The following is a 16,455-nucleotide window of genomic DNA, read 5'->3' on the forward strand; positions in this document are numbered from 1 at the left end:
TGAGTTAGGGATAGTGCTGGGCGTCCTGTAGCTGCAAGTTACCTTCAGTACCATCACACCATGTCAAAGCTGAAGGATTTCCATATTTACTAGCATTTATAGTGTACATTTCCCTGCTGCATAAACAAAGTAAATTTATTTGACTGCAGGTATAGAAAACACAGCTGGTGCCTTTCTAGGGCATTGATCTCTATACTCGGGTTTGTGCTGGTGGAGAACAAGAGTAGCTGGAAGGTGTTTTCTAGGGAGGGAAAAGTTTACAGTGAATTACAGGGAAGTTTTATGACCTGTGAGCAAAAAGGAAATATGGTAGCTCTGTACAAATCCCTGTCAAATACAAATGGGTTCTAGTCCTTTGTGGTGATAAGGAGCACTAACATTGTGGCTTGTCCCACAAACCCATTTGTGACAGTCTCATGGAAATCATGCCTGCCTATGCTTCTACCCATGCTTCCGATGCACTTGCTGGGCTCACCCACGCTTCTTGCTTTCATTTGTTGATCGATATCCCTACTGTATCTTGGTCTTTTAAAAAGATACAGTGGTCTCGTGCTGATGTTTCTCTTGGCTCCCTATGCTGAAGGTTTGATATTGCAGTCAGATACTTGGACCATTTTGGTTACTAACTGGTAGTAACTGCTAAAGGTGAGAGCAGTGAGTTGTGAAATTTCATAATACTACTGTCATGGTAAGTAACCCCTCAGGTTTTATAGCTGCTTTCTCTCCTCAAGCCTCTTATAAAAATGTAGCGTGGTATAGACAAGGATCTCATACAGATGTCTGCTCTGGAACAAAGTCACCCTTGAACAGCCCATAGAAACTTTATTGCTGTAAATAAAGCAATATTTACCAAGACAACAGGTAGGCAGAATTCCTTCCATGTACCCTTTCTAAGGGAACAGCCCCTTATATTGTGCTGTCTGTTAGTATTTTTTTGGTAGTCAAATGTGGAATCTAAACTTTCGTTTTCGAAAGTGCAGAATAGCTTGTTGTGAGGTTGAAAAGGCACAGAGGTTACAGCTGAGAGTCCGTGAAGGCCAGATTGACATGAAGAAAAGCCTGCAAACAGGAGAGCATCGGGTGCTGGCTTCTGCTGTGACCCATGCGCTACCTGGGACTCCCATGTCCCTCGGGAACACGAGTCCATTAAACTTAGTGCCTGTGGTTTGGGTTGTCAAGCCAGAGGCTCTCTCTATAAGTTTAAATGGCTGTTTTGAAAAATAACTCTTCAGTGAAAAGGCATTTCTTATGTCTTTTTCAGGTGATGTTGTGCCTGTATTTTTATATTTTTGTTTAAGTGAAGTGCTGTGTTGTAACCTGCTGGAATGATACCTGATTAAAATCAGTCCAGTGCTCTGTCTCTGCTGACAACTAAGGGACTTCTTATCAGCTTTGTCCTTCGTGGGGAGAAAAGAGACACCAGTGAGAGAGAAGGCAAGAAGTGCTATGAGAGGAGGCAGTGCCTTTATCAGAAATGGGTGGTAGAAATGGAGCTATTTTATCTGGGAACGAACAAGTTGGATCACTGGTATTTCCTACTCTTCAAGTGTTGTCATGGGCAGGATATTCTCTTACAACACTTGGAGGGTTTTGGACTGCTCTATGGTGGTGAGCTAGAAATTATCTTTGGGTTGAGGTGACTGTCACTTCATCGCATCAGTTTAATGTGGTCTGGGAAGATCTTGTCTGGTTAGCCTCTGCTAACAGCTTCTCTTTCTCTGATAATGAAGGTAGAACTACGACAGAAATCACAGCCCCAAATGTGAAATGTGATAGGAATTGAGCAACTGCTTTTTTTTTTTTTTTTTTTTTTTATTCAATCACAGCTTTAATTTGGCAGATGTTCACTACGGAAAGTGAGGAGCCTCTTGAAATCACAGATTCGGATAGCAGTAGTACTCTATGTTAGAGTGATTCCTGTGGCCTCAATGAGGAATCAAAATACTGGATGAAAGCTAAATGACTCTGTGTACTTCCAAGAACTTACACCCTGAGATGTGGAGGAGCAGTTTCTCAGGGAAGGCTAAACAGGCTTTCCAAACACGTGGCATCATTTTTTATCAGTCCGCTGTTCTACAGTGGACTACAACAGGTATTTGCAGGACATCTATACTGGTCAGAGGCTGCATCAAGTCATTGTTGCTGCACACCACACTCTGCTCTAAAAAGATAAAGCTGGCAAAGGATGAGGGAAAGGTCATTTTTTTACCTTACATTTATAAAGAGAAGAGTGAAGTTGGAGAACTGCAGTGATAAGTCTAATTCTTCACAGAGAGCATGAGACACTCGGAAACTGAATATAGGGGTTTTTTTATATCTCCCTCCCTCCCTCCTCTGTGGTGCAGTAGAGCAGAAGGAACAGTATGATATTAGTCTGTAGGTAAAATGAAATGGGCTTTTCAGACTGCCCAGTCCACCCTAGACTCACTTCATTTAAGGTGTCACAAATGATGGAGCAGCACAATCCATCACTGCAGGAAATGGGGGTGTAAGTTTTCCAGAATGACTCAACTCTTCTGTTGTCATCAGCTCAGCAGTGATAGAAAATGGAACTAGATGGGGCTTGAGTAGGTTGGAAATAAATTGGATGAAGAATGTGTCAGTGTCTCAGTTAATCAGTGCCTTGCAAGGAAAATGTCCTGCAAGACTGGTGTGGCTGTTGCTGTTGTCCGGTGGAACATTTTAATCTCTACTGGGCAGACCAAGTCTACCAGTTGGCAGGTTTGTGGTCACTTAAGAGACAGGATTAGCTATTGGCCACCAGCTAATTCTTTATGGTTTCCGATAAGCAAGTTCTTCGATAATACCTTAAAGCCACTGAGTGGTTTCCCCGAGAGTCCCTACAGCTTGGTTGGGAAGATACGTCAGTTTATCCATCTCCTTGTTGTGTTTTCCCTTTCCTACCCCCCACTAGTGTGGAGGTGAGGAGGAGAAGGGGCAGAGGCATGGGAGCATCTGCTAAGGTGACTTGGTGTTGTGTCAGGTGAAGGAGTGAGGCACAAGCATGCAGCTGGTCTCATCTTGATAGATAGATGGCTTCTGATTTCCCTGAATGCCATCAGTGCAGCCTTGCTGAGGCTTATTACTGTATTGCTTTTCCCAAGTCAGAGCCAGTCTCCTGTGCAGTGCTGAGTAGAACTAGTCATACACATGTGGTGTATCTGTCTTGGTCTTGGTGGCAGTGATTAGTGGAGAATAAAATGAGTTCTTGCCTCACAAGGGAAGTCTATGGAGCTGTCATTTCAAGCCTGCTGGAGATGCTGTGCCTGTATTTTTTTCCATTAAAAAATGTTGTGCTTTGCTGAAGTGAAAATACTGCCAAAGTAACAACTTCAGTTAAGTTTCTCTGGGCCAACAGTTCTTTGCAAAGGCCTTTTTTTGTTTGGTTGGTTTTTTTTGTTTGAGTTCCATGATAGATTTATTTTAAAAATCTGTTATAGAACGTTTCAGTTGTTATTGTTGAGGTCTCCATGAGCACACGATGGTGCAGATATTGTGTAGCTTCAGTATACATAAAAATGATGAAATTTTTGAGAAAAATAAACAAACAAGATGACCCCAAACTGGAATATTGACATACAAAATAACTGAAAAGTTTTTCTTCTGTTTTGCAGGAGTTACCACAATTAACTTTGTGGTGACACCCGAAAGAGTGAAACTTCACTGTCTGAATTTAGCCCCTCGTAGTAAACCGAAGTCCTGAGGTAGATTATTGTAGTGAGCTTTTCATTGCAGTCCCTGGTACCAAATCAGAAGATAGCATGTGTGAGAAGATTCATTTTAAGACACATTTGGAGTGCAGAGGCTCAGCCTGACTCTCCCATCTGGGCAGCAGAGTGCACCCATGTCTGAGCAGGAGCGTGTGCTGGAAGCCAGGAACCAGATTTGTAGGAGAAACCAGACCTTGAGCCCCTTTGGGTTCCCTGGCAGGTTGTAAGCAGGGCTGCTCTTTGCAAACCCAGGACGGGAAGGGTCTGGAGCCCAGGAGAGGAAGGCCATGGGTTTGAAGGACTGTTGCCCTCAGACCATGCTGTAGAGCTGGGGCTGCTCCTGAGCTGTTGGAAGCTGGATGTTCACGTTCAGGAAAACATGACCTGGCTGCAGTGATGTGCATGGCTCCATGTGCCTCTTGTCACCATCATGCATAACAGCAGAGAAGCTCTTTTGTGCTGAAGGGAATATGCATATATGATGGGCCGGATGGCATAAGGGTTGAGTTAGGAGGGCAGGGGCAGTGTTATCTTTGTGAGGCAGAGAACAGCTTCCTAATTGAGTATGAGTAATCACTTTAATAACAAAGAATAGCACCAGCCCTTCTGTGTGAGCCAGATATATTTACAGAAGAACTCATGGAGATTTTTATTACATGGCATTGATGTCACTTTTCTTTTTGGGGGCTCCAGTGACTACAAGTCTAACCACTGTTGTGTCATGGGGACAGCAAAAGGGAAGGAAGATCCAATTTTAAAATCCATTATGGAAAAGCTGACAAAAACTTAAAAAATGTCATTGGTTTCATGTCCTTTCATTATATGTTCATTATATGCTTCATCATATGGGGAAAGATGAAAGTAGTAACAGCCCTTAAAACACCTCCTGTACAGTGGTGGGAGGTTTCTGATCCCAGAGGGCTGTGGAGTGTGATGCTTTCAATGCATTGTCCATTCAGACCCAGATGTTGCTTTTTTTTCTATATTTGTGGGGGAAAGATAACATGTTTGTGGGGGGGAAAAGTGTTCTCAGGGCTCCAGAGCTTAGGAATATGTAAAGAATTAGAAGAAAAAGTAAATTGTATGTGAAGTGCAATATCAGAAATGTGGTCACTGGCTGTCACACAAACACACTTAACAGCACAGTGATGAGATGTAGCTGGGTGTTTGAATACAAAATTCCTAGTTTTATCAAAATCCCTAAAACCTTCATTTTTTTCCCTATTTTGTACCAAAAATGTTATTTCTACTCTATAAATAAACCTAAAACAAGTGAAGAAAATAATGGAAAACTAATGGAAATAAAAGTTTGCCTGTTTTTAAGTGTCACGTCTGCTGTGACTGAAGGAACAGTAATGCTGGTGCCTGTATAGAAAAGTACATTTTGATGACCAGGTAAGATGGCAGTTCTGATTGTACTGGAATTGTGAGTTTTGCTTGGTTTAGAAAGTTTCCCAAGGTACCTCTTAAACTCTGTTGCAGAAGGGAGCATGGGAGACTGGGATAGTGCAGATATGTGACATTTTCTCTGTGGGAACATCTTTCATGTTCCTACCCTCCACTCTTGCTGGCTTCCATACACACACATTTCCCTTGTAATTCAGAACTGTAACAGGCATGGACTGCAGCAAAGCAATTTCATAACTTCCCACTGTAGCAGTAAATACTAAAGCCTCTGCTCTTCTGCATGGCAAAGGAACAATTTCCCCTAAATCAGTGTCAACAAACTTTGACTAGATTTTCCTTGTGACACATCTGTGCTATCTCAGCACTAAGTTTAATATCTGTATCTTATGTCCAGGGGCTGCTTCTGCCCTGCTCTGAATCCTCTTGGTGGGGTTCAGTCAAGCTCTGTGCCTTCACGGTAAACCAGGATGACAACCTGCTTTTGAAGGATGCTGTAAGGCAGAATTAACTAGTGCTCACAAACTGTGCTGGCAGGCAGAGGAGATGGGTTAGGATTGCACGTGTTGTGACTGCTGTTTATGAAGTGTTCTCCTTGGTTCATATTTATCCTTTTTGAAATGACAGGACAGGGAAGAATGCATTCCTGTCCCTATTGAAACAAAGCAAATTAAAGTTGGAGGTCAGGTAGGGACACAGGTGGCTTGATCAGAACCGCTAGACTCTCACCCTTGTATTTGCAAAATACAGCAGTAGTCTTTAAGTCGCTGGATTCTGTAGTGCCTTTAGAAACACGAGTTGAAGGCTTGAGCTGTAAATAGTGGTCAAATTCTGAAGGTTTCCACCCTCAGATAAAAATGTCTTTTGACTTGAGTAAGTTTTTTGTTTGTAAAGCTATGTATAGTCTATACCTACTGAAGTACTAATTCTGGTAAACACTGAACCAGGCCTGGGTAGTGGGTGTTCATTTGCAGTGTGAACCTGGCATCGTATCTAGGAAGTCTGAGTCAGAAACTTACTCTGTTTTTTCCATTGGATTAATAGCAGCAAATGCACAAACTCTTTAAGATGGTGCATTCATTTCTTTGGAGTCATGATGGAATTTTGATAGAATTAAGAAGCCCGTTAATATTTATATCGGTGTTGCTGGGAGTAAGTACATTTATTTTAACTTGAGCTGCAAATAATTTAGTCCTTTGTAATTACAGTACTGCTATTAAGTATTCATAAGGCTGTACAATACAGTGTCACAGGAAACCTATTTTAATTTAGTGGTAAGTCAATGTTTCAATTTTGTGTAAAAACAGAAACTAATTCACCCAATGTTTTTGCTTGTGGTTTTTTTTTTTTTTTTGCAAGCCGCCTTTTATTTTTCATTTATTTCTAGAAAAAAGATTATTTCAGCTGTGAGAGTCCTTGGCAATATATGCAGATGGATCTCTCTGAGATCATTGGGAGTTCTACCTAGCAGAAAGACAGGATGGTTCGACCAAGGGTATTTCTGAGTGTGCCCCTTCCCACACCAGCACCCAGAGCTCACTGGGTACAGCACAGCATGCTCTGTGCACCGGTCTAATGCTTTGGCTTCATGTCCCAAAATTAGTTTTCTACTAACTCATTTGTGGTAGTTAGAGGGAAGATGCTGCTAGTATTTGGAGCAGTGCTACACAGAATGGGACTTTTCAACCAGTGACACAAGATGTCTGCAGAGGGCTGTGATAAATGCAGTCTTAGATGTGGCATGCATGGTATCATCTCACTTCTGCCTATGCTTCTTCTCCTCACCCCTTGGAAACCAAATATTTGACCAGAAGAGTTTTTTTCTCTGTGCTGGTGTAGTGGTCCTTACAGTAGTTTACTACCTTGCTGCAGTTGAAACAATCCTCTGGGAATCTTAATCCCAGAAGTTCCCAGGAAAAGTGATAATCATGGAGTGGGTTAAAGGTTGATCTTAGCTTTTGGGGGAAGACTTGGAAGCTCATAAGAGGGGAACTTTTTTTTGTTTTCAGTAGAGCCACTGTCCCACTAGGACCTTGAAGCACAGTTAGCCCTAAGCTATGTATGAATGGTGGTGTATAGACAACCACAAAGGGTTGTCTATCATTTCAACTTGATTTTATGTCTCCAGGCATGCACCTTAGTGTTGTGAGATACAAATATGTCAGGGTAGATAACACAAAACTGTGTTATGACAGCTCTGCAATGGTGTGACTTCATCTGCCATGTCTACAAGACTTCTGTTTGCAAAAGAAGCCAGACCAGAGGGGCAAAATGCAGCATATGGGTGTCTTCACTGGGCAAATGTGCATCTGTGAGAGAGATCCTGTAACTTACAACCGTCCTTTCTAACTCTCTCCACTGCAGGACGAGGTCTCTTCTATGGACATTGAACTCCCAGCTACCTATGCCTATTGCCTGTGATGGAAGAACTTGATGTTAATGTGAGGTAGGATAAACCACATGGCTCCTCCTATACCTCGGCTTGTCACTGGTGAGCTGCAGGGGCACGGCAGCTATGTGAGATGTTTGCAAAGCTATAGGATGGTATATTCTGTTTGTCTGTAGATGAAGGTCTCTGCTCATGCAGCAATGCCTGCTTTGGGGTTTCCTGTAGCTTCTGCGAGGATGTAGTGTTGTCCTGTTATTTGTGTAAATGTCAGATGTGACCCACCAAACCCACTTCATACAAGGACATCAAACTTGTGATTAAACAGTGTTGCTGGCCCAGACACAGGAGGAAGCAGTACTCCAGTTGCAATAACTCTTCATGGAAATGTACACCTCTCTTCTTAAAAACCACTCAGGGAGTATCTGTTTGGTGTCTCAGGTTTTTATTTTGGGGAGTAGTTCTTCACCCTTCCCCTGTGTGGACACTCAAGTGGCAAGTATATGGGGAAATGTCTTGGAGACAATTGCTCTGACAGAGACAGATTCCATGTATACATCTGGTCCTTCAGGAAGCCTTTCCCTAAGGTGTTACTGAACAGAGATCAGCAGGAAACGCAGTACAGGGAAGGGGGGAACAGGGTCTTACACCTCAAAAGGGATCTTGTCGTGCCACCCTGTCCTCACAGCTTTCCAGCTCTTGGGCTTTCAGGTTGGAATGTGCCTCTGTGCACAACACATTCTTCCCAGTTGCTTGCACAGAGTGAGATAATATGTTTTTCAAAGGCAATTTCTATTCTTAATGAGCCTTCTCAAAGTGCTGTAGTATCAGAGAGAACATCTCTGGTCTTCATTCACCTACTCAAGTGTCGGGAAAGTCACCAGCAACTCCAGGTCGCTGCTTAATGCGCACTTAGCAGGTCGCATTTATAACCTGCTAATCAATGTTGAGAGGTAATGTGTTTTGCTTAATGAAATTCGTCTTGCCTTTTTAATATCAGAAGTGTAGTTAAATGTGTAGGCTACTGCTGTTTCTCTGTAAAGGGAATTAAGGTGCTGATACCAGGCAATTTTCCCTACAGTATTTTCCTGCCTAAAAAGACACTAGGAAAAAAATCTTCTGTTTCTCACTGTGGTGCAAAAAATTCCCCACTATACATTTCTTCATTTATAGAAGGAAAATCTGTCAGTTCATAAGCACCAAGGAACACAGAGAAACTGATTCAGCAAGTGCCTGAACCACAAGTGCCTGGGCACAGGGATGCTGTACTGGAAGGGAAGTGTGGCATTATATTTATCTTATCCTTTTTTCAGTAATGTGTCATTTGCCACATGTGGAGACGGACACTGAGTAGGTCTGACCAAGCATGGGTGTTTTGAAGTGATCCGTTGGAGTTTTGTAGTTCACTGTTTGTAGGAACCAACAGATTCTGTTTCTTCATATCTTCTAATTTAATTTAATTTTAATTAAAACTTTCATTTTAATTTAATTGGGTCCAAAAACCACCCAAGCCAAAACCCCACTCTTCCCCCAATCTCCAAAACCCAAATAAAGCTGATTCCTATCAGAGTTTCTTTCTCTTCTGATACTTTCCCATATGTGATGTAGCCTGAATGCAGTGTTCGGGAGGAAGGGGGTGTGGGAGCTCCAAGGGTGCATGGGCAGAGCCGGGGGGAGGTCTCCTTTGGGAAAATGCCCATTGCACAGGCCTGTAGAAAGATGTTTTGGAGAGAGTTCCCTCAAGAGACTGTTTTCTCCTGGAGACCGGTTAGCATGGCCTGACCCTGACAGGGCAGTGGAAGGACCTCTGAGGGGGAAATTCTTGTTTGGTGAATAATTTCATCTGACTTCCCATTTAGATATTAAAAGAGGCAACACAAGGTATTCCTGGGGCTCAGACGAAGGAAAACCCATGGGAATTTGAAAGCTCTTCCTGAATCAATATTGGTTCACTGTTCCCAAGCTGTTTAGATCAAACACTGTGGTCAGATCTCACTTTGTTATACTTCAGGAATGATTTCTATTGTTTTGTTCCTAGGGCTTTTTCTGAGCTGGACTAAGGCAGTCCTTCATTTTGTGTGATTAATTGCATAAGCTGACTTTGTGGTAGGCCCATGGTTTTATTTTGATTCCACGCTTTCCAAACCAGGAATTTTGGGGTTTGAGAGCTTTGCTGTCAGCTACCAGTAAGTAGCTAATGTTTCTCCTTTATCTGCCCTAATTCCAGCTTTTTTGCTGAGATGTGAAATACTGAATGTTTTCTGTCAAAGCAAGGGCCTTCCATGTGTTTTTTCCAGAGCTATTGTGGTGAGCCTGAGAGGTGGGAGCACTGGAACATCCCTGCCCCATCCCTGTGGGGCTCAGGGATGCTCCAGTAGGAAGTCTGCACAAGAAAGGCAGCAAAGCTTGGGGAAATGGGAGATGCTTTGACAACAAGGGGACAACAGCGAGCTGGGAGGAGAGAGGGGACAGACAGATTTTGTTTAGAGCTGAGTCTTGCGGAAACAGCATCTTGCTCTTTGTTTTGGAGCAGCAAGTACCGCAGTTGTCCTGCTCCAGCCAACTGAGATGGCCACGGGCACAGAGCTCCTGCCCTTGACAGGTTTTGATGAGGTGCCCCAGAGGGTGACAAGTGATGAGTGGCTTTACATCTCTGTAACTACCTGAAGCATTGCAGGCAGCTTCAACTGTACAGATGTTTTATTTCTGTGGAAAGAATTGGTTATGAATTTTGCAAAGGCTGCAGCATGAGGTTGGAGAGACATTCCTGGAAACTTTAGACAGTCTGCTTTGGAGCTTGTATTTATCATAGCCAAGGGGGGTGGCAGACCTCATTTTCTTTAATTCTAGAGTAGAAAAATAAATGGCCTTGCAAGTATTTGATCTATATTTTATAGAATTTTTAATTTTGTGTGACTTAGTGATTGTTATTGGACACATTTATTATAGGCAGTAGGCTAATGAGATACTGTCAAGTGGTTTGGAATGAAAACTCTAACACTGGAATTGGTTAGATATGGGGGTGGGGGAAAGCTGTTCCCTTTATTCTCTTCATTTCCAACACCTTTATAAAGCTATCAATCAGCTGGGCACACTACAAACAAGAGTGCAGCAGTCCTTCCCACTGACCAGTTCTAGCACTGTAGGCTGTTTGCTGCTGATGCCCTTCAGCCAAAGGGCAGGAGCTCCTGCAAATAGCTTCACTGCTACCCTCACTGGCACAAACCCCTTCCTCCATCTGAAAGTTGTGATGTACCACTTGGAATCTTCTCTTTGGAGCCAGAGCTGGCACAAGGGTTTTATCAAGCAGGCTGCTGCCCTGCTTGCTCATGACAAGGTGTTTGCCTGTGGTTCTTGTAAATCTGTACAAACCTTCAAAACATGTTTGCACTTCTCTCTTTCAGTTTTTGTTTTTTTGTACATTAAGACAATTTCACTTTCATACAAACAGAAGGATTTTGACAGCCTCAGAGAAAGTGAAAAAAGGTTGAATCTCTTTGAGCGCAAAAGGAAAATATGCGCAGAGATGGTTTGTTTCACTGCGCCTACACTTGCATTTCAGTACAGAACAGCAGTAAGGTGAATGTCCCGGTCATCCCCACACATGGTCTGTCAGTTCAGATCACATAGCGCTTAGCAAGGATACCTGAAAACTACATTCTTCTTGGAAGACACTAAACCAGCAGCTCTGCACCACACACTCTGCAGTCCACAATGAGAACTAAAGGCTTTGAAGCATGGGCTCAAACTGTGCAGCTTCCACATGCAGGCATGGTGGGGACATTCAGGCAGGGGACTGGGCTAAATCTAAAAATCCAAGTATCTCCCCGTGTCCTGCATAGAGTGGAGATGTAGGGGCCACAGTACCAACTGCTTTGACCTGCTCCTGTTGTGCCAAATTACCTGCTAAAATAGACACAGTTTCTGTGTACAGAAGTCACCTGGGAGTCCATAGACTAATTTTTCTGTGTACAAACCAGGCAGTTGGCTCTTGCAGAGTGTGGGTAGGTACATAACAACTTTGCCCATGAAAACTTAGAGGAGCTTCTGTGTACCAAGGGCAGCTGCAGACCTTGCTCAGCAATCCAAACAGGGATGGACTCTATCTCATGAGCACTTGCCAGTGTAGATAGCAAACGTGCTGTTCACAAGGAGTGACCAATGGCCTTATTAAAGATTATTAAAGTCTTCATAGACCTTTGGTAAGACTGTTATCATCTCACCATGGAGCATTCGCTGTAGCCAGGAACGAAGTAAAGCTTCCTATTGTCATTCCAGCCCCCCCTTATCACACAGCAGCTAAATCTGACTCCTTTACATTGCTGGGAGCACAGGTGACTCAAATCTACGCCAGTTCTGAGTGGTGTGGTTTGCCATTCTTGTGCATTTTCCCTTCTTTGAGCTCCAGCACTCCGTGTTCATTCATTCATCCCATTGCTATGGGTGCTGCATTTCTATGCCCAGCATTACTAGCTCCTGGTCTGTCTTGGTTTTAGCTGACCAGGCACCACAGAGGACTCTTGGTGATGCAGCTCTGCAAATCTCTCCTCACCCAAGAGCTGCAGGGTGCTCAAATGCTTTATTTGGTTATCTGTCTGCTTGTAGATGCTCTGCTGACACACCTTGAAAACCATTGGCTCAAATTTTTGTAAGAGCTTTGGCAAAGAAGTGCTCTGGTGTCACTTACAGCAGAGCAATAGGTTGGGAAGTTGCAGTTACTAATGAGATTTGAACATTTTTAAACTGCACACTGATTTTTCATGTGCCGGATGATGTTTCCACTGGGCAGGCACCCTACTATCGCATGCTAAATATTGACTCCACATTTGTTTCAGGGAGCTTTTAAAGTATATTTCTGTTAACATTTTAACCCCAAAGGCTGTGCTTTGGGCTTTGAGAACTGGACTGTTTTCTAGATTCTCACACCAAACTCTTTGTGTAGATCTGTGGGCAAATCTTCAAGACTGACTGATTCTCCCCACTGTGGCAAATGGAGTCCCACACAAGCTGTAGCACTAGCAGCCCTTGTTGCTCTTCAAGCCCATAGCTGGGAGGGGAGAAGTGGAAGAGCAGCTGCCTGGTGTTTATAGCCAGGACCGGGTGAGTAGAGCTGTGGTGGTGCTGGCTGGAGCTCTTCTCACGCTCTTGGGCAACAAGGAGAAACCTCTGCTATTTGAATGGGTACATCTGAGTGTGGTCAGAGCTGTTCTGTGTACTTCACACTGTAGAAAGGTTTGTTGCTTCCTCAGGTGTTGCGGAGAGGCTGTTATGTTCTTGAGAAATAAGCTTTTGGAAAAAAAAATTATGAGAAGGTTCAGTGCAAGTAAATAGCTTTTATATAAAGCTTTTTATTGTAGCTGTTAGTGAAGGCAGACTCCCTTTGCTAAATCAACTGTGGAGAAACAATGTAGTATTTGAATTTGTCACAACAGTAATTGCTTTTTATTTTTAAGCTTAACCCCCAAAACAGTGGAATTTTAGATTGATGTTAATTGCTTCCAAACTTGGCTTTATCAGCTTTAGTTTTCTCAGTTTGTTGCCGAAGGTATTTTTGTGCCTTGAACTACTCCGGAAAACACAGAGCCCTCCAGCAGTACTGCATTGGGTTCATTAATCTTGTCTTGACTTTGAGAAATGAGAAGCAAGGTGAGGGAACAAGGAATCAAATCGGTTGAATTAGTTGTGTTTGTTTGGAAGCAAAAATATTCCATTATTTAACCTAGCTGCTGTTCCCAAAGTCCTCATACAGAGGTATGGTGAACACTAGTTCTGATAACAGACCTTCTCAATTATATGCCCTCTTGGATCAAGTTGTATGTTTCAGTGAGTCCCAAGTCTGGAGCCTTGCCTGTCAGCCCAAAAGGCTCCTTTCTCCATTGACATCAAGAAGCGGTGCTGTTGATAGCTGGCTCTAAAATGGGTTTGTTACCTAAAGCTAGTACACTGGCAGGATGGCTGACTGCAGAAAGAGACAGAGGTGGTCTTGGGTCTCTTCTCCCCATCCAAACCTGGGGGAAACAGGAGCAATAGTGGGAGAAAGAGGGACCGAAAGAGCTCCATCCCTGAAGCCCCAGAATAAGCTAAAGGATGTCCTAGGAGAGGAGTTGGAGTGTGCCCTGGTCCACACTTCCTTAAGACATTGGCAGCCAGCAGTGAGGACTGAGAGAGGTGAGAACTGAGCTGTGAGGCAGGACAGGCAGAAAACTGGGCTGAAAGCAGAAGTGGCCATTTGGGCAAGGAGGAGGCTGTGCTGAGTAGTTGGAACAAAATAAGTGTCTGATTTAAAGGCCCAAAGTGTAGAAAATGGAAGGATTTTGTGAAAGACCTTGTGTGCTCTGAGTGCCCTGCCAGTGGAGGTTCATGGAAAGCAAATAGCTTAAGATTCCTGCAGCAGGTTGCAATGTAAGTGTTTATTCTCATGTATACACAAGCTCTTTACAAAACCTCTTCAGCTTCTATACTTTACGTCATTAAATCATTGTTTATCTCAACTACTTTGATCACATTTCTGTTTAGGTGAAAAATACCAGGCTAAAATGTCATTTAACAGGCCAAAATCAGCCTAAACCACTCTTCTTTTCCTAGTCCCCTTTCTCAGGGAAGGTCAGCTCTAGTCCTCCAGTAATACCTGCAGCATCCATCCAGAAAGGTATTTGCTCATGCGTTTCTGTGGAGACAGAGATACTGATTGAGAAGATTTTCTACAGAACCCTGTCGTCTCTGTGTGCATCCCCCAGGCAGGAATGGTGCAGCGATCAGAGGAGCATGTAGATGAGGGCTCTGTGTTTTCATTCCTTGGTATACAAGTGATGTAATGTCCTGTTCTGCTTGCTGAGTTGATGTGGATGAGCGCATCTACTTCTGAGGGTAATGGCAGGTAGAACACATGCCAGAAAAGAGTGAAGTAAAACCCTATAGACCCCTTATGAGGCAAAACTTAACAGTATTGATTTACATCAGCTGTGGATATGACCATATATAAGCTGTGCTGTTGAGCAAAGTGACCTGTTTTATAAGCAGCCATTTGAAAGGTGGCTGGTTGCTGGGTTTGTTTAGTCTCTGCATGCCTGGGATGGTCAGGCATTGCAGGGCCACGTAGGGAGTATTTCATGAGCTGGGAGCACTAAGACACATGAGGCATTTCTGAATCTGTAGCCATAGACTTTGCAGAGTGTTTCCCATATGCTGACACTGGGTACAAGAAGAGGGGTGAAGCAGGAAAGCGCAGGGAAGCAAGGCATGGTGTAGAGGCTTACTTTCATATTTCTGTGCTACCAACCAAAAATCCTCAGTAGCCAAAATGCCCTTCAAAAGAAGTTCTCTGTGCTGAATGCTCCCTACAGCCCAGGCACCACTCAGCGGGAGCAGTAGGTGTTATCAGCCTGGGTACTTCTCATATCGTTCAACTTTTTTCTCAGTTTCTAGGGAAACACTTTATAGCACTATATTTATCAGAACATCTTTCCAAACACCTCCGCCAACACTTAATTAATGGAATTTTTAAGCCTGGCTCCAGCTTCTGCAAATTAATAGTATGCTCCTTTACGGCAGCTGTGGAGCAAGTGGGACATATATACTCTCTGAAATAGGTTAGAGGGTGCAGAGGGGCAGCTCCACCATTTGTCTCTGTGTGCTGAGCCTCCCCAGGGAGGTAAGGCTGTCACGCAGCCTGCAATGTTTCACTCTGCTTTTATTAGTGTGCCCTGAGGAGTCTGCACAGATGAAAATGCCCTTGACAAATAGTTGGGCCATAAAAATTAACTTTTTGGTGTATTTCAGCATATCCTTTCTTTAGCTTCAGTGCCTCTGCACAGACTGGCAGCTAGGGAAGATCTGAAAGAGGCTGTGGAAGGTTGCTAAAACAGTCCCAAAGCCTTGGGACATCCTGGTGCAAGAGCTGGCTCTAGGCCTTGGCAAAAATGGGCAGCAGATTGCCCAGAGCAGGAAAATGGGCTGTACCTTGTTGCCAGCTTTTCCCCACAAAGGCTGCATGGAAGGGCAATCCTGGCACCTGCAGCACCAGAGGCTTTCCAGGACACACTCCTTGACTTTTCAGGGCTGACCCTCAGCTTTAGGCTCGCAAAATTCAATTTATCTCCACGTTTGGGATTTTTTGAGCCAGCCATGCTCAGAGATGGTAAGGAAGCTGGGAGGGGGTGTTAGGGTGTCTCTTAAGAGAGTAGTGCTGCAGAACTGGGGCTGTGTGGGAGACATGGGGCAGGATTAGCTGTGTAAGGGTTAATAGGGGACCATGAGTCATATTGACAGAGCCATGCTTCCTCATAGAACAGAGGTGATGGTGTGTCTCAGAAGGAAAGGGTATTCACTGTAGGTGGAAATCTAATGGCTTTTGCTCTCCTCTCAGTGAGTTAAAATTCCCTGAGTTGCTTTAGGAGAAGTGCAGAAAGACAGTCCCGAGGTCCCTGGGTAGACATCTCTTCTGAGAATGCTCTCTTAGGAATAGGGCTGCGATGCTGAGAGCTCTGCTGAGCTGTTACCTACTCCAGATCCTGCGGCAGTTGTGTGTGCAGCTGCAGAATGAGCCATTCACTGCTTGGGAAAGAGCATTTCTACTATCTCAGATATGAAAGGTGTTGCAGCAAAACATTTGTGTTGTTTGCTTGGCTATGTGTCTAGGACCTGCTATCGGGTAGTGTAAATGGCTGTTGATAGACTATTACCCTGGAGCAGAGTGCATCTATGGCACAGATAAGAAGTGTTCTTTTCTTAGTTCAGTCTTTCCGCTATTTATTTTGAGCTTACTGTACTGTGGCAATGAATCATCAGTGATGTGACTCCTTGGTCTGGCAAACAGACAGAGGTCTGAACCTCAGTTGCTGGCTGAACTTACTTGCCCCATTGCCCCATCTGTTAACCAAGGACTTGCCATCCTGTGTCCTGGGTCTGCCTCCTAAACACTAGATCGCTTAGAACACTAAGGAAAAGTATCTGTTG

General features: G+C 43.8%; 1 protein-coding gene across 4 annotated transcripts in view; it reads left to right on the plus strand.

The window, feature by feature from the left end:
• The window catches only part of HTR4 (5-hydroxytryptamine receptor 4), a 129,989-nt gene that overhangs the window by 29,835 nt on the left and 83,699 nt on the right, over positions 1–16,455 (plus strand). For all 4 annotated transcript variants that reach the window (XR_003994106.1, XR_003994107.1, XM_030503967.1 and 1 more), the window contains exon 2: positions 7,479–7,560. Coding sequence is in view for 2 of the 4 variants with exons in the window: in XM_030503967.1 (XP_030359827.1) it covers positions 7,535–7,560 (26 nt within the window). In the remaining 2 variants the exon portion in view is untranslated. The remainder of the gene's footprint in view (positions 1–7,478; positions 7,561–16,455) is intronic.

This window comes from Strigops habroptila, chromosome 12 (genome assembly GCF_004027225.2).
Source record: "Strigops habroptila isolate Jane chromosome 12, bStrHab1.2.pri, whole genome shotgun sequence".
In the NCBI taxonomy this organism is placed as follows: domain Eukaryota; kingdom Metazoa; phylum Chordata; class Aves; order Psittaciformes; family Psittacidae; genus Strigops; species Strigops habroptila.